Source organism: Callorhinus ursinus, unplaced genomic scaffold (genome assembly GCF_003265705.2).
Source record: "Callorhinus ursinus isolate GAN/ISIS: 27379988/994484 unplaced genomic scaffold, GSC_fseal_2.0 scaffold16, whole genome shotgun sequence".
NCBI lineage: Eukaryota > Metazoa > Chordata > Mammalia > Carnivora > Otariidae > Callorhinus > Callorhinus ursinus.
The window spans coordinates 36284885-36303765 of record NW_027397078.1 but is presented as its reverse complement, the minus strand read 5'-3'; the positions used below and the strand labels follow the sequence as shown (position 1 = coordinate 36303765).

The window sequence follows — 18881 nt, the reverse complement described above, 5'->3', positions numbered from 1 at the left end:
GACTCGATCCCGGGACTCCAGGATCATGACCTGAGCCGAAGGCAGTCGCTTAACCAACTGAGCCACCCAGGCGCCCTGGAGAAGGCTTGAAATTCAGGTTTAATTAACACATGAAAGGGACTGACTGAGAAGAGTAGGTCCTTGATAAAGGAACTTTTTATGCCATAACTACTGTCATTTGTACTAACATATTTTATTCTTTTAAGATTTATTTATTTTAGAGAGGGCCGGGGGAGGGGCAGAGGGAGAGGGAGAGAGAGCAGACTCCCCACTGAGCGCAGAGCATGACTCGGGGCTTGATCTCATAACCCTGAGATAACGACGTGAGCCAAAATCAAGAGTTGGACGCTTAACTGACTTAGCCACCCGGGAGCCCCCGTAATAACATATTATTAATAACAGCTAGTGTTTCATTTATCAGGCATTTACTATGTGCCTTAGAAGTATGCTTCTAGGGGCGCCTGGGTGGCTCAGTCAGTTAAGCGTCTGCCTTCGACACGGGTCGTGATCCCAGGGTCCTGGGATCGAGCCCCGCATCGGGCTCCCTGCTCAGCAGGGAGCCTGCTTCTCCCTCTCCGTCTGCCTCTGCCCCTGACTCATTCTCTCTCTCTCAAATAAATAAATAAAAATCTTTAAAACAAAGAAGTACGCTTCTAAACTCTTCACATATATTTGTTTAGTCCTCTAGTAACCCTGTGATGCAAGGACTCTTTTCATTCCCTTTTTATGGACAAGAAAACTGAGTCACAGTGATGTCAACTGCTGTCATGGTTTACTGGATGCTAAGCTAACCTTTAAATTACCAACATAAAAGTATAACTTAGTTTGGGTCTTCTAACTGCAGGGTTTCCACACTGGGTTACCGTGAACCTTCTGGCTTGTTATGTCTAAGGCAATCTCTGTCTCTAGGTTTTAGTCTGGAGAGCATTTCTGGCACAGTGCAGGAAGGGACAGAGTGGAGGGAATGCGCAGGACTCCCTTCTGGCTGGAGTGCAGAACAGTCAAGAGGGCATCATTCTCACCTAACCACCCAAGGAAGCCTGATTAGCTACAAAATCGAAGTTTTATAAAATCCATCTCAGGAGCGGGAGTGCAAAGCAACCTAAATGAACAAATTTCCAGAGAACAGTGAGCCCTCCATAGGGGAGAAGAGAGCCGTAACTGTTCTCATTCAGAGCAGAATGATGGGAGGAGAAGAAATCCGGATCAAAAGGCTAAGGAGAGATTCGTCAGGACTGCAGTGAAAGTTCAATGGCCACATGTGGCCTGGCAGGGCAGAGGAGGATGCCAAGGAGCTTGGCCGCCGAGCACGTCGGCACTGACCCATCACATCATTCCCACGGGTCGTCACCAAGTGTTCAGGGCTATCGTGCCAAACGCTGGGACAGGGCAGCGAAAGGATTTTTTCCCCTGAGATGAACAGGGCCTTTCCCAGGGGCAAGGCAACCCTTCTCCACAGGCAAGACTGAGGGAAAGGCATCAGGGGCACTCTGGGTTCTGAGGCCGAAGGCAGGGGGCTTGCCAGGGAAGTTGAAAGAAATCCATCTGGGACAGCTCCCACAGTTGACAATTAAAAGAGAAAAATCTCAATACAAATGAGCAAAAGAATTGCCTGAACAGACCCTCTGCAAAAGAAGATGATATGAAAGGCAAGTAAATGTGTGAAATAGTGTCCCGCGTCATTATTACCGAGGCAATGCAAATTAAATCAAAACTGAAGAGACTGACATCAGATATTGGTGGGGATCTGGCACAACCTGAGCTCTCAGACATTTCTAGTTGGAGTGTAAAACAGTACAACCAGTCTGAAGTACTGTTTGGCAGTTTCAAACAGTTCAACACACGGCTGTCCTAAGAACCAGCAATGCCACCCCTATGTAATTAGCTAAGAGGAATGAAAACACGTGTCCACCAAGAGTTGTTTACAAATGATCAAAGAAGTCTTACTGAGAAGTTCAAAACTGGAGACTACCTATATGTTCATCAACATGGAAGTGGCTAAACTTTGTACGTTCACACAACAAATTACTACTCAGCACTAGACAGTATGATCAACAACACGGATGACTCTTAAAAATATCATGCTGAATGATGGGGCGCCTGGGTGGCTCAGTCATTGGGCGGCTGCCTTTGGCTCAGGTCATAGTCCCGGGGTCCTGGGATCGAGCCCCTAGTCGGGCTCCCTGCTCCGCTGGAAGCCTGCTTCTCCCTCTCCCACTCCCCCTGCCTGTGTTCCCTCTCTCGCTGTGTCTCTCTCTGTGTCAAATAAATAAATAAAATCTTTTAAGAAAGTATTATGCTGAATGAAAGAAGCCAAGCGTAAGAGGAGATATGCATGAATCCTTTTATATGAGGTTCTAAAGCAGGCAAAATCATGTCTGGTGATGAAAATCAAAACAGCATTTCTGAATTAATCAGAAAGGGGCACAAGGGAGCTTTCCGGGATGATGGAAATGGTCTATATTTCGTTTTGGATGGTTAATACATACAGTTGTCAAAACTTAATTGGAATGAAGACTTGTGCAATTTATTGTAGCTTAATTATACCTCACTTTTAAAATGTACAGGGTCAAATGTCATTTCTGAATACTGAGAACGAGTCAGCTCCAAAGTGAGTCCATGATACGGGAGTTAAAACCCAGGTCCTGTAGGCCACCCAAGGTCAACATAAAACAATCACAGCACTTCTCTTATTCATAGCATTTAACAGTTGGGTGCAGACATGACAGGGCTTGCTATAAAGAAGGCACAACCCCACACCTAATGAGTTATCGTATCCTTTCATCTGTCTCTAGCCAGCGTTATCTCCATGCTGATTCACCCAAAACCTGCCAATGTGTCACTGCCCTAATCTCTGTGTCAGCCTATAACTGTTCAGGGTCAGCCCTCAAAGCACCGGGGATTCCCATTCTAACCACACAGAGCTTATCAACTGCATGGCTTGCTAGAGCTCTACCATTAACTGCTTGATGATCTTGTTATTACCGTTTCTGATCTTAACTTCTCTATGCAAGTCCGTGCAAACACTTTGCTGGGAGGCTCCTTTGAAATGCTCAGAAACGACTTGGGGCATAGTGATGGCAAGTGGTATTATGCAGTGGGGTGACTCCAGAGGCAAACATGCCTAAAACAGTCTTAATATTGCCTAAAATAGCACTCCTCATGCTTGAATGTGCATAGGAATCACCAAGGAATACTGTTAAAATGCAGATTCTGATTTCGGTAGGTGCAGGTATTCTTTTCCCTACGGTGATGTTCTCTGTTTCTAGAAGGTACCTCTCTCCTTGCGTGCATCCTCAGTCCAGGCTTCAACATTCGACCGCTTTAGGGTCGAAACATACAAGCTAGCCTCCCAGCAATGGACAAAGGATAGCTTTCGAAATTAAAAATAAGCATTGTGGAAAGGCATTCTAATTTTCATGTATTAGCTTAAAATCAATGTATTAAATCAAAATCATGCATCTTCTCTGGTGTATTCCTATCACCAATCTGTAGGATTCCCATTGACCAGCAGCTCCCACAGAGCAGACAGCCGACCTTCCAGAATCATCTGGGACCAGAGCAATGGACCACAGGCAACGTCTCATCAACACTTCAGCTCACACTGGTTAGCCAGAACACTCTGCCTGACAGCCAGGGAGGGAAGAATGAAGGTCAGTAAGTCCCTCCCTAAAACGGGCCAGAGCCTGCTTCCATAATCAGGTGGGGACTCTTGTCCCAGTGACTGTTGGGTACAATGTTGCTCCTCAGGCAGATACAAAGGACCTTTGGGCAACAGGATTATAAGAGAGAGTAAAATCATGACAGTATATTTGGCATCTCATGGGAACATATTTTGAGTCTTAAGTCTTTTTTTTTTTTTTTTTAAGTATTTAAGTTAAAGGGTGCCTGGGTGGCTTAGTCAGTTTAGTGTCTGACTCTTGATTTTGGCTCAGGTCATGATCTCAGGGTCCTGGGATCGAGCCCCACGTCGAGCTCCCTGCTCGGTGGGGAGTCTTGCTTCTCCTCTCTTTCTGTCCCTCCTCCTGCTCATACTCTCTCTCTCAAATGAATAAATAAAGTCTTTTAAAAAATAAAGTATTTAAGTTAAAATATTATCTCCATTCAAGAGTTCCAGAACTTCCTGGAGTCAGTGAATCTCAGTAATTCAGAATATTCATTTCTCCAACCATTTTATTTAAGCATTTAACTTATCATGCAAAATGAAACTTCATATGTAAAACAAGAAATACCAATACTGAATGTGGTATGATATTCAAGAGTTAGAGCAAGTGATCTGGCTTATTGCTAATTGGATTAGTGGCATTAATCCTTGGGCACACAAATACTTTGTCAAAGAAACACACACAACTAAAACAGACACATACATACAACATGGTGGCAAAAGCAGTCTTTAATCTGCCTGTAGTTTTACGAGTTTAAGATGAGCCAGTCACAGTGAAATGAAGGTTAGGAGTACTAGGTTTTGCATAGGCAGCTGAAAAATGTGAAAATAAAGTCTAAATGGAAGCAGTCAGCTATGTGTTCCATTTAAGGTCCAGGGATCCGCCTCTATACAGAATCTGGTTATTTATTAGGGAACAGGGACACTGAGCAGTTCAGCCGAGAGTCCGGGTACTCAGCAGGACAGCTACATAAGCATGAACCAACAGTCAACTATTTAATTTTCACTGCTTGCCTTTCCTGCTAGAAGTCTTCCTTTGCCATCCTAGGACACTTTATGACAGCTGTTCAAGTCTCTGGGAGTTCCTCTTCCTAAAAAACAATTCAGCACCGCTCAACTTGGCAATATGAGCATTCACCTAGGACTGGCCCAATATTTTGGTAGCAATTATAAAATGTATACTCTCGGGCAAGCCTAATTTTCTGAACATGGGTTTAGCTGAAGAATCGGTACTTCCCTCCAGACTTGAAGTGAGGAGCGATAAAATTTATTTTATTTTTTTATTTTTAATTTTTAAAAAATATTTTATTTATTTATTTGACAGAGAGACAGCGAGAGAGGGAACACAAGCAGGGGGAGTGGGAGAGAGAGAAGCAGGTTTCCTGCTGAGCAGGGAGCCCGACGCAGGGCTCGATCCCACGACCCTGGGATCATGACCTGAGCTGAAGGCAGATGCTTAACCAACTGAGCCACCCAGGCGCCCCTTATTTTACTTTTTTAAAGATTTTATTTATTTATTTGAGAGAGAGAGAGAGAGAGAGAGAGAGAGAGAGCATGAGTGGGGGCAGAGGGGGAGGGGCGAGGGAGAGGGACAAGCTGACTCCCCACTGAGCAGGGAGCCCGATGTAGGGCTCGATCCCAGGACCCCGGGATCATGACCAGAGCCAAAGGCAGACGCTCAACCGACTGAGCCACCCAGGCGCCCCTGAGGAGCGATAAAATTTAAAGGTGATCAGGTGTCTGAGGATAATCACAGCTAAGCTGAACTATGACTGAAAAGCCCTGGGTTTCTTTGCGATAGAGTATAAGCACCATCCCCACCACCCTCCCAGTCACCATCACCCTCATCAGTACCCCATCCCCACCACCACCACCATTACCACCATCATCACCATGACTGCCACCATCCTATACCATTGGTGTAGTACAGACAATTGTAGAAGCTCTATTGAAAATAATTTTGGCAGTAACTATTAAATCTTAAAAATTCATATCCCATTTGAATCATCAATTTCTCTCAAAGGTATCTGTCTTGCAGAAATACTTATGTAAAAAAATGCATGGAAAAAGCTAAATATTACAAAAAAATGTCAATTCTTGCCAAAAATTCCAATCAAAGTCCCAACCGGATTAATTTTGGGCAAAGAGACGAACTGACTCTAAAATTTAAGTAGGAACATTGTTTGAAACAAGGAAAATTTATGAACACCCTAAGGGACTTCATTTGTTTAACAAATATTTATTAAATGCCTATTATGTGCCAGGTATTATTTTAGCCAAAGGGATAAGCAGATAAAATCTTACCTTGCTCCTACTATAGAACACTGGGTTACATATAATCAGAATAAAATATACCTAATCAACTGATGTGGAAGAATCTACAAGACATACTGTGAACTTTAAAAAAAAAAAATCATGGAACAATATAGGCTGTATAACACTGTTTGTCTTCTAAAATTCATCCTGACCTGAGCATGTAAATATATAAATGCATAGAAAATAATCTAGGGAGATATCTGACTAAAAGGCAATGGATGATTACTTCTGGAAAGGAAAACAGGATTGAATAAATCTTGGGCAATTTTGGCTTCGTGTAATATCTGGATTTTTACAAGAAGAATGTGTTTATCACATACATGCCTAAAATGTATCAGGTTACCTGAAAAATACTGATGAAGCATTCCCTGTCACAATCTGGTCTAGAATATACTGTACTTAATAGAATGTTTCCAAAGACCTTCTCATCTTTGTTGGTCATTTCCCATGACTTCAAATTCTGTAGGCTGATGGTAGACGAAGTTTACTTTTGTTAAAAGAAAAGGCAGGAAGGCAGGTGGGCAGGAGAGAGAACAAACCAGGAGGGTGTTTACCATCAAACTTGGGTTTTAGTCCCTATTCTGGTACCTGATAAACATGTATGTTCTCAGAATATATACTTTTAATAGCAAGCAACAGGATGTCTAGCAAAAAGTGGCTTAAACAAGAGAGACTTGTTAACTCACACAACCAGAAATCCAGAAGCAGAACAGTGCCAGGCAGGACAGCCCTTACAGCTCTCCCTTGGCCTTTTCCTCATGGTTGCAAGATGGCTGCTGCAGCTCCAACAAAGCATCATGTCCTTTCAAGACAGCAGTCCAGTGTAAGAAGGAATGAGGTCTTTTGTTTGTACAGATCTCTACTTTATCAGGGAGGATAGGTTTTCACAGCATTCCCCCACAAATTTCCTCTTCCATTCAATTGGTCAGAACCAGGTCACATGACCACCCTCAAATCAATTACTGGAAAGGAGGTAGAATAACATGTTCAACTTAAGCCCAATCATATTTCATATCTTGAGACTGAGACCTCCTTCCCTGAGCATATAACTGTACCTGATACCCACAGTAATTCTGAGTTCCTCTCTTAACAAAAGATTAAAAAGAAATCACCACTGGGCAGCCAAGGAACGGCTACAATGAGTAATTAAAGATTCAGTTTGTTTATCTGTAAGTTGGGCAAAGTGATCTATTCTCATAATTGTTTGAAACACTAAATGAGATAGCGTATGGGGGCGCCTGGGTGGCTCAGTCGGTTAAGCATCTGCCTTCGGCACAGGTCCTGATCCCGGGGTTCTGGGATTGAGTCTCGCATCAGGCTCCCTGCTCAGTGGGGAGTCTAAGATGCCAAATTGGTTTCTGAAAACAGTCCTGTACCAAGGAACAAGTGATAGAAGTCATTAGAGGAGATATAATCTCAGGGAAAGACTTTTTCATTATTAATTTCAAGTTTATCTCTTGAAGAAAAAAGGGATACAGATAGGTACTCCTCGGAGGCTATAACCTCCCATGGTGGAAGGACAGAGGAAGCGCCTCCTTTATAAGGGCACTAGTCCCAGACTACCGTTCCCCTCTTTACAACGAAGGACGACTACATTTACCTCCTCATGGAAAAACATGTCCCTGCCAATTCCAAAAGTAACACCAAATTCCAAAAGTAATACCAAAAGTCCCTTGCATATGATGACAATCAATTTAAAATTATTCCACCACAAACTATTGGATGACAGATTTGTTATACGGACTTCAGCCACGGCAGGAGAAGGAAGAGTAAAGAGGGCTCAGAGTTGGGCTTCTCTACACGCGGGTAGACAGAGTTCCCTGGGGCAGTGGTTCTCACACTTGCGTGTGCATCCAAATCACCTGGAGGGCTGGTTAAATCAGATTGCTGGGTCCTGCCCCCAGTAGGACTAGGGTGGACTCTAAGAATCACCAGTTCTAAAAAGCTCCCAGGTGACGCCCACGATGCTGTTCAGGACCGCTGTCGGGGAACCACCGCTCCGGAGTGATGCAGGAGCAGTGAGTGAGCATGAGTGATGGCCTCGGTCACTCCCTGAATCCCCACCTGTGAACTCAGGCTCAACCCCAGTCAAATGACATTGCAGAGCAGAGCCGTGAACTGTGTAACATTTTTGAATCGTTTCAAATTATTTCCAGGTTGCAGAACTTGAGACTGGAAGACTTCATTTGGGGAGAGACCCCTTCGAGGAAACTTGAAAGGAGAAGAGGAAGGCCACCTACCAAAACAAGCCAGCGTCCCCCTATCTCACCTGCCAACTTCCCAACAAAGGGAGAACAAAATAACACTCACATTCGAAATGCTTTTAAGGGTTTGCAAGCATTTCAAGTAAATGATCCTTCCTTTCTTTTATGCCCAATAAAACTATTTAAACAGAGACCGCAAGAATTTAGGGCTCTTTTGCATCTTCGCCAAAGGACAATTCCACTTGATTGGGCTCCATTACAAAATCCAAGAGTGTGGCCCAGACGAACCGGCTACATGAGCCTGCTGTCAACTACTTTGCCAGTAATGCACCGAAGAGCCGGATTAGAAAAAAACCGTTTCTGTCATTTGATGCAACAGATTTTTCAAAACAATATTTTAATTTGCATACCAAGCCAAATTCCCTCTCGGAGGAGGGATAGAGCGCATTCCATTGTGTAAGACAATCCTCATTCCCGCGTGGTGATGTCAGTGCTCAGTGAGCAATGCTCTTGCTGCGATTCTTTTTCTTGCCATTAAGGTTCCTATTATAAAATTTTAACCACTTCAGAATCAAGCAAGATGTTGCAAATCTTTTTGTTAGCGTTTTTGCAAAACCGAAAGAGACACAGCTGTCACCAACTGCCTCAAGCACAATTATTTAATGACTTTTCCCTCATGGTATGAATAGGGTTTCTGAAATCTATCTTCACCTCCCAGGACTTTCTTCTCTTAGGAATACTGATTTGGGTAGTTGATTTTTGCCAGCTTTTAACATTCGGGGAGCAGTCTGATTGTTTGCTAAAATGATAGGAGGCACTTCAGGCTCGAAGACTAAATCCGAGTAGGAATTTTGAGGTTAATGGGAAACACACTGGGCATTTTGCTAGTTAGGGGAATACTGGGGCACAGGCCAGATTAAGGACAAAATTACTCTAACACATAAATGACACAAAATGGCGAGAAGTAGTATAACACAGCAGGGAGGTTCTGGCAAGAGCCTCTTCTTATGATTACTTGGAAAAAACACCACATAAAAGAATTGCAATATGCTATCTATCTATCCATCCATCTATCTACCTTTTTCATCTATCTGCACACATACCCCAAAATTTTAAGCTTAAAGGAAAAAAATTGGATTTCCATTTGAACTCTAACAATGTGCTACTTTTTTTAATTGTGAAAAGCTTGAAAAAACATAGAACAGTGAAGAAAAAACAATACCAACCAGACTAAATTAATGATTGATCACATTTAGTCATTTGAACTGAGCTAACTTTAAAATAATAAAAAAAAAGGGGGGGGGCGCCTGGCTGGCTCAGTTGGTGGAGCATGTGACTCTTGATCTTGGGGTCGTGAGTTCGAGCCCCACATTGAGCACAGAGATTAATTAAATAAGTAAATCTTTTATTTAAAATGGAAAAAAAAAGGAGCAATATAGAAAATACTGAAATCCCTTTGATTTTTTTCCCCTTTCCCATTTGCCTATAACTATTTAATTTGTTGGGAACCCTTCCAGTATATGGTTTTATACTTTTATTTTATAGACATATATCCCAAATGTGGATTCAAAAATGCTGAACATGGTCTTGCATGTTTTCTGATATGTGAATAAATGCTATCAAATCAGCACTTATGATACCACAACTCATTTTTTTTCATTCAGTGTTATACTTTTGAGCCTATCTATTCTGATACCTATAGATCTAGATCATTTTTTAATGTGGCATCACATTCCATTCTATAAATATACCACAATTTATCTTTTAGCCAGCCGATGAACATTCAGGGGTTTTCCATTTTTCACAATTACAAACAATGCCACAAAGATTAGAGTCTTGTCCCTGTTTCCAGAGGCTATGGTGGAAGAGGTTTTCCTGGGACTACATGGAGGCAGAGCTGCTGGGTCATAATAGTCTGCACATTTTCAGGAATGCTAGATATCATTGAAGTGTTCTCCCAAGAGGTAACAGCATTGGTATTCCAATCAGCAGCCCTGACAGTTGGTTTTCCCTCATTCTTGTCAAAACTCCAGCTGTGTCATTCTTAAATTATTTCTCTCATCCAAGGGTCCCTGATAAACAGCAAAGATGAGTTTTCTGCCTACACCAGGAATGGGACTGCAGTGGACATCTCTTATCTCTGCCCACTGGCATCTAGAAATATCTAGAAGCTGAGCCTCCCTTTTCTATAGAGAACTGCCCTCCAAACCACTGGGTTGTTAGTCATGCAGTCATAAAGAAGTGTCTTCCTAGATCTAGTGACCCATCCAGAGGTAGAGATCAGAATATGGACAATCAGAATTGCTCTTCGGGTGTTAATATAGGCAATGGGAGAGAAAAATCTCTCCCATCTTTCAGGAACTTAAGGAGTAAGGAACAAACTGCCTTTGTCTACCTGAGGATGAAATCGCAGAGAGGAAGGAGGAATCAAGATCAGACAGAAACTCCACTCTTAGGTATGTTCCAGAAGAACTGAAAGCAGGGACTCGAAAAGAGATTTTATACAGCAATGTTTGTTGCAGCAGTATTCGCCAACAGCCAAAACATGGAAACAATCCAAATGTCCATCAACAGATGAATGGATAAACAAAATGTGGTCTATCCCTATGATGGAATATTATTAAGCCGTAAGCAGAAATAAAGTACTGACACCTGCTATGACATGGAAGAACCTTGAAAATGTGACGCTAATTGAAATAAGCCAGAAACCAAAGGACAAATATTGTATGATTCCACTTACATGAAATATCTAGAATAGGCAAGTTGATAAAGACAGAAAGTAGATTAGAGGTTTCCAGGGGGTGCGGGGAGAGGGGAATGGGGAGTTACTGCTTAATGATTGGTTACAGAGATTCTGTTTAGGGTGATGGAGACTTGGAAACAAATAGTGGTGTCGGCTGCACAACACTATTAACATAGTGAATGCCACTGAATTATGCATTTAAAATGGTTAAAATGGCATATTTTGTTATACATATTTTATCACAATAAAAAATATTAAAAGCCCCAAGTCCATTAAAAATGAAAAAAGATTAGATAGGCAAAAAGAAAGACACACACATATATATCTCCTAATGACATCATTTGAGTTCCTGGATCCTACCATGCCTGAAGTTGGAACTAATTCTTTTCTCTTAGTTACATAAATCAGTATATTCTATTTTTTTCTTTATCTAGTTTGAATTGGCTTTCTAACGCTAGGAAATGAAATAATCCTAAATCAGGCATAACAGCATATAATCAGGAAGGAAAACAATGTGATCTTAACATCCACTTAGGTTCTAAATATTTTATTCAAACTTCTGCTGTTTGTGGGCAGTCAAATCTTACTCCGATTGAGTATATGTGTGTGTTATTAGGAGCTGGGAGTAGCTTAAATAAACATGATAATCACAATCCCCTAATTTCATTTTGGTGCTCGATACAAGGTCTATCCCAACTAAACTTTTTCCAGATACATTTCTCCTCTATTTAATGTGTTAAAGAGAACTGATGGACATGCTGAAGAGGACAGAAAAGTCCACAACAATGAGAAGATGGATATTCCAAGTGATTCTTTTATTCTACTACCAAACTGAAAAAGAAATGATCCAAAATCCTAAGGCAAAAGTAACTGTCACATTTTAAACATTTATACAGATCTGGAGAGCAGGTGCTCCCTTTCAGAGAGTCACCCTCCCTTCTCAGAGGAACTAGGAGTCCCCTCCTTTTTTATAAAGGGAGCTGAAGATTACTGCCTTGATTTCACCTGCCCTTTAGTAACAGAACAGGCAAAGCCTACATGACTAAAGAGAAGGCTGGGAGAGGAACGGAACTTCTTCTCTTTGATTTTTCTCTTTGTTTCGTTTGATGTTTTGATATTTGTATAAATTTAGCAATAGACAATATAAACACAGCTAGATGAAAATCACTGAAGGTGCACAAAACGAAATAGGTAATTTTAGTCCTTGATAAATTCATGCGAACAATTAATTATACTTTGAATCCAACAGTTTCTCTTTTCTGAGGAATTACACCTATGGCAAACCTGGCTAATTTGCCTGTAATCCTGCTCAAAATATGATTTAAAATGAAGCATAAAAAAATTTTAATACTGCGCCTGCGCACGGGCTGAGGCCTTTCCCCCCCCCAGCGGAGCGCTGCTGGGCCTGCTGGTCTGGGGCGAGCCGCGGATGCCGGTCTCTGTTCCGCAAGATGGGGTTTGTTAAGGTTGTCAAGAATAAGGCTTACTTCAAGAGATACCAAGTGAAATTTAGAAGACGACGAGAGGGTAAAACTGATTATTATGCCCGGAAACACTTGGTAATTCAAAGTAAAAATAAGTACAACACACCTAAATACAGGATGATAGTTCGTGTAACCAACAGAGAAATCATTTGTCAGATTGCTTATGCCCGCATAGGAGATATGATAGTTTGTGCGGCTTATGCTCATGAACTCCCAAAGTATGGTGTGAAGGTTGGCCTGACAAATTATGCTGCAGCATATTGTACCGGCCTGCTGCGGGCCCGCAGGCTCAATAGGTTTGGCAGGGACGAGATCCATGAAGGCCAAGTGGAAGTGACTGGAGATGAATACAATGTGGAAAGCACTGATGGTGGACCTGGTGCCTTCACCTGCTATTTGGATGCAGGGCTTCCCAGAACTACTACTGGAAATAAAGTTTTTGGGGCCCTCAAGGGAACAGTGGATGGAGGCTTGTCTATCCCTCACAGTACCAAACGATTCCCTGGTTATGATTCGGAAAGCAAGGAATTCAATGCAGAAGTAGATCGAAAGCACATCATGGGTGAGAATGTTGCAGATTATATGGGTTACCTAATGGAAGAAGACGAAGATGCTTACAAGAAACAATTCTCTCAATACATAAAGAACAACGTAACTCCAGACATGATGGAGGAGATGTATAAGAAAGCTCATGCTGCTATATGAGAGAATCCGGTTTATGAGAAGAAACCTAAGAAAGAAGTTAAAAAGAAGAGGTGGAACCGTCCCCAAATGTCTCTTGCCCAAAAGAAAGATCGGGTAGCTCCGAAGAAGCTCAGGCGCGGGCTGCTGAGAGCTAATAAACCAAACCACAGTTTTCTATGAAGATTTTTCAGATAAAGACAATAATAAACTTATTCATCAAGCAGCAAAAAAAAATTTAAAAATTTAAGAAGTAAAATAAAATAATAAAATTTTTAAAAAATTATAAAATCTAGAAAATAAAGTTAATTAATTTCATTTAAAAAATAAATAGTAAAATAGTAAAAATAATAAAATAAAATGAAATGAATCCACTTGCCAAGAGACAGGCTATAGGATTAAAAGTATGACTTATTGTAGAATATTCTTAAGGACTAAAATATGAGTGATGGGCAACAAAATTGTGAATGGTCCCCAGATCAGTAATAAGAGTGGTAAAAATCCTAGAAGTGCAAAAGTCTTCAGGACAGGCAAGAAAGCTACCAAGGATTTGCCTGTGTGGAGCCGGGAAAGGGAAGGCACGCCCAGCAGGAAACTGGCAGACACTGGTTATAGCGACAGGCAAAATCTGAACATCAGTAATAGGTTAAATTCTTTTATAAATGTTTCCCCAGTGGCCAAGTGCTAAAAATGCAAATTCATAAGGAAATTAGGCAAAAGACAAGAGAAATGAATTATTTGTTCAACATGAAAGGAAAAACACAAAGATAGGAAAGGAATACAATAGTATGAAAGTTGAAACGTCATTTTTCTCCCATGTTTCTTTCCTTTTTCTCCCTTTTTTTTCCCTTTTCTTTTCTTTTTTTCTTTTTTTCTTTCCTCTCTTTTTTTTTTTTTTTTTTTTGGCTCTAAAATGGCTCCATAAGGATTGGGAGGAGGGGAGTGGCAAAGGAACCAGGGAATCTCTTCTGGAAAAACAAACGAGGTTTCCAAAATTCATTTATGCTTCTCTTCATCCAGTTTAGTCTGCTTCTCTCCTTTCTAAATGCTTACGTGGGTGCTTTCTCTGCCTGGTATTCATAAGCAAGACATTTTTGAAATATATAGCTTCATACCAGTAATGGGGTGGGGTAGAACAGCATACAAAGGAGCTTGCGTTTCAAATACTAGCACAAAGAACTGCTTCTTGAAATATGTAACATTTCCAACTCCAGGAAGGCACAATTGGCTGCATGTGTCAGTGGCATATAAGACCTTCCAAAAGGACACAACACGAATGGACTATAGTGTATAGTCTAGATCTCATTATAACACAATCAAAAATATGAGCTGATATTTCCACCTCTGACACCGGGTGAGTTTTTCAGTCTGCTTCGTATTCATGGGGGTTCAGTTGAACGAATTAATACCATAGTTAGAGGGAAAAATTATTTGGCAGAAAGGAGGGACAAGGAGGGGATCGGAGTAATTGGCATGGAAAGTCATTCGATATTACCAGTTAAGCTCCAGAATTGGGGTTTTGAGGATAATTCCAAACAAAATCCCAGACATCGGTTTGGAAACTGTTTCTCTATTAATCTATGTTCTACTTTTGTGGCGTTCCAATGAATGATATCCGAAAATTATGTTTTCTTCAAACCAAATTTCCTATGAATTGGCAACAATTAGTTTAACTGGATTGAAGGAAATGTGATTAATTTGGGGAAGGATATGTTTGCTCTGAATCTTCTCGAGGAAAATCCATTCTGTTTTGGTAAAAGTATGAACCATAGTTAGAAATAGTTCCTGATACACAGTGCAGTTCTATGATAAATTTGAGGACTCACTTAAATACTGACATATTCTCTGTAATACTAGGCTACAAGAATTCAGTGTATTACAGGGAGTATTCTTTTTTTCTTAGTTTTTATTTTAATTTGTTAGTCAACATACAGCGTTATATTAGTTTCAGGTGTAAAATATAGTGATTCAATGCTTCCATCCATCACCTGGTGCTCATCACGACAAGGGCACTCCTTCATCCCCATTACCTAGTTCCCCCATCCCCCTACTCACCTCCCAACCTGTGACCATCACTTTGTTCTCTGTAGTTCAGATTCTATTGTTTGGTTCTCTCTCTCTCTCTCTCTCTCTCTCTCTCCTTTGCTTGTCTTGCTTCTTAAATATGACTGAAATCCTATGGCATTTGTCTCTCTCTGCCTGACTTCTTTCACTTAGCATAATACCCTCTAACCCACGTCTTGACTTCCTTCGCACAGTTTCTCATCTCCTCCTCATTTCTGCAGGTGTTCATTGCATCCATTCATTGGCTCACTCTTTAGAAATGCAGAGCTATAAAATTTTTACTTCAATATATTAATAACTATCATTTATTAAATAGGCATTCCAGTTCCTGAGACAATGTTTTCATCTCCATTTCAGAGCTGAGAAAGCCGAGTTCCTGAAGTGTTGCCTAACTTGACCAAGGCTGCATTCAAACCCAGACCTAATAGCGCAGCCTGTGCAGTTTTCACTACGCTATGCTGTCTCCGACCAAAAGAAGTTGTCAGAACCATCATAAGGGGAACTATATTAAAATACCAATTAAATGTTCACTGCGGATAAATAGAACAAACTATATCAGACAAAATACCTTTTCCAAAATATTAGCCACAAGAGCTTTCTTTTTTCTTTTTTTTTTTTTATCACAGGACAAACTACAGAGAAAGAGGAGGAGGAGCAGTAACCTTCACCTTGAGCATAAATCATACTCCCGCCACCACTGTCCAGGAGCCCGAATGAGATCCAAGGGGAGTGGCAGGGACCATTTTAGTTGAGTTACCTAAAGTGGCTACATTGGATCACCAACTCATAGGTCCTGAATTAGCTACTGACCCCTCCTTTTGGTATTTCACAGAGGTCAGAAGTGAAACTGAGATGTCCCTGAACCAGGCACGGGAAAAGAGGAGAGGACTTAAGAATCCAACAAAACCGATTTTTACTGAACGGGGAGATACAAAAATATGTATAAATAACATCTTCTTATGTGACTGAAACAGTAACTATCATTGGAATACAATGTGGTGTCTTTTTGCCAAAGAGTAACACATACTTGAAATAAGTCTCTCCAATGCTGTTGTGACTTACATAAATCTAAGAATGAAGGTCTGTTATGGGTTCCATCGTGATAGAGCCCCAGAGATCATTTGTAGCAACACATAGAGCTTACCGTAGACAAAATAAAATGGAATGAAGTTTTTTTTTAATGTAGGTCCGAATTCATCCCTCCATATTTGTGTGTGTGTGCGATTTAAATTATTTTACTAGATCTCAGAATACAAAATAAGGTAATACATAATCATTGTAGGAAATCATATAATACTAAGCTCTATAAATAAAAATAATCCTAACTCTTCCCAAATCCCACAATTTTGTTAGCAGTTTCTACATATCTTTCTACAACTTTCTTTGACTCATTGTAATATGTGCCTATTTCCTTTTAACTTCTTTTCAAAATAGTATTATATTACTCCACAATTTGCTTTTATCATTTACCAATAAATCACCGATGTTCTTCTGATTAATACATGAAAACACCCATTCTGTTTTCCTAGTCGCATAATGCTAACTAAAATGACCAGGAGAAATAAATGGCCACGCCCTAGGTTTTGGCCTCCAATTCCAATCCCCACTGAAAGATAAAGAGCTTCTTGGGAAAATGGCCAATTCCAGATCTCGTTCAGCAGCAGAGAAGACACAAGACAAAGGCGCCTGAGACTTCACGTAGTGCCAGAAAGCAGGGAAGATCTCAAAGATAAGGCCATTTCAAAAGGACACTGGAAGCAGCTTAAAGAGGCCCCTGCTAGTCAAACGTGTGACAATGTGAGCAGCAAACAGAGTAACCGCCGCCAGGCTGGTAAGTAATAGCTGTACAGACTCGGTGTGGGGGAAGTGAAGTAATGTGTGCCACCATCCGCAGCCAGCAAGAAGTAGTCAATGTTGAAACGGAGTTTCCATGACTCCAAAGCAGTGCTTCTACTCTACACCCTGCCTCTTGATCAAAGCAGTGCCGAACTGAAAAGTGCAGAAGGGAGGAGAATAAAGAGACAGCTAGGAAGAGACAGGTAAGGAAACCTGAATTTAATTTTCACTGGAAAGGGTTTTCTAGTAAGTGGCCCCATCCAACAATACAAAAGCAGAACCACAGACACCTAAGCAGAGGTTGGATAAGATGGCATTTAGAGAGTCCAGCGCTCATGTTCAGATGAGCCAAGTGCTCCTCCCTCGTGGTGGCGCTTGCCTTTCATGTCCCGGTAATGGTGGCAAATCCCCACCTCGGGCCATGGTATGTTCTCCACCCCCGTATCTCTGATATGCAGATTCTCCAAAGACCAGACTATTCCTTCAGCTCCCCCTCATGCCCTGTGGCTCCGGGACTTCAGTGCTTCCTGCCTCACAGCTTCCCCCAGCAGGCCTCGGGAACTCTTCCCAGAGCTCTGCCCCCCCAACCCCAGGGACGCTGAGCCCCACCCCCATTGTTGCAGAGTAAAGCCCGCCTCCCACTACCCAGTCACCCTGGGAGGGGTTTTGACCATTGTCTCCCCCACCCCCAAACTCTCCTGGGACCGAGAGAGAGGAAACAGTAGTTTATCCTTCATCACAGGCCTGCGCTCCCCCCTCCCGGAAGGGTACAACTCTGGCCAACAGTGAAGAATTATGCGGAGAGCTTAGAGTTATAGCTTCTCTTTGGCAAAACCAAAAGGTCTGCTTTGGTCATTTTTCTTCCCCACAACTGAAGAGCAATCGTTCTCAAAGGAGAATCAAGCACCCATCTCTAAGCAACAAAATAAACCACAGAAACTTCAACACTGGTGTCTTTTTCTCCCAAGGCTTAACTATCCTAGGCCTTTCCTCTGACTCACTGTTCCCAGTCCCCTCTTGGCTTCTGCCACTAACAATACACACACTTGCCCCTTAATGCTGAGGTACACTGGCTCATGCGATGGACATTGAGATGTATTGTCCAGGTCCCCCTTCCAGGAAGGGCTGGTTGCCCTAGCCGATGGGAGGGCTGCAGGTGGAGAGCCAGCCTTCCGCCGGAGGCAAGCGAGCGGCAGAGGGCTGTCAAAGTCAAGGTCACATCCTTCTCAGGGTGGCCTACACCCAGTGATAGTTGATCAAAGTAAAGGTATAACATCCGTGCTATTTGGCCCCATGTGGGATCATTATGATGGGCCATTTTATGCCAGAGCTATCCATGGAGATGGCCAAGGCTGACTTGGCCTGCATTACAGCCCAACTTTTCCCTCTACCCAATCTGATTTCCTTCTTCTCCCCTGCCAGGTGTTGACCCCTTTTAGACATGTGCACACCGAACTCTTTCTCATGATATGCTTCCAGGAGAAACCAACTTGCAACACCCTGCTACAAGATCCCTGCTAGAACAACCACGGACCAATATTCCCATCACAAACTCCACATATGGTCTCCTGAATCCATGCAACTCTGGAGGGAGGGCAGTTTCCTTCCAGATAAAGCCCCCTCCCTCTGATCATAGGCCACTCAGGCCTCATCAGATGAGTCAGGCACCAGCCCTCTGGGCTCCTCAGATGCAAGGAACAGACCCTACATGTCTCAGCTTGGTCCCATAGAGGCTCCCCTCAGTAGGCCAGGGGCTAGGGGTAGGAGTCACCTGCCCTCATTCTGGAGGGTAAGGAGTGGTGGGACTTTCGATGCCACTTCCTCTAAGAAGCCCCCTCCCCCCCGACACACACACACACACACACACACACACACACACACACACACAC

At 42.1% G+C, this 18881-nt stretch overlaps 2 protein-coding genes across 4 annotated transcripts in view; one reads left to right on the top strand and one right to left on the bottom strand.

Annotated features, from left to right (window-relative positions):
- Window positions 1–18881, bottom strand: part of MID1 (midline 1) — a 591209-nt gene that overhangs the window by 543165 nt on the left and 29163 nt on the right. The gene's annotated exons all lie outside the window — the stretch shown is intronic.
- On the top strand, window positions 12315–13311 carry LOC112812640 (large ribosomal subunit protein uL18-like). Its single transcript, XM_073902115.1, has one exon. The coding sequence runs from the start codon at window positions 12379–12381 to the stop codon at window positions 13114–13116; it is 738 nt and encodes a 245-aa protein (XP_073758216.1). The 5' UTR covers window positions 12315–12378; the 3' UTR covers window positions 13117–13311.

Bases quoted from the DNA above. Each gene is read 5' to 3' on its own strand.
- LOC112812640 (XM_073902115.1), top strand. From the start codon at position 12,379: ATGGGGTTTGTTAAGGTTGTCAAGAATAAGGCTTACTTCAAGAGATAC.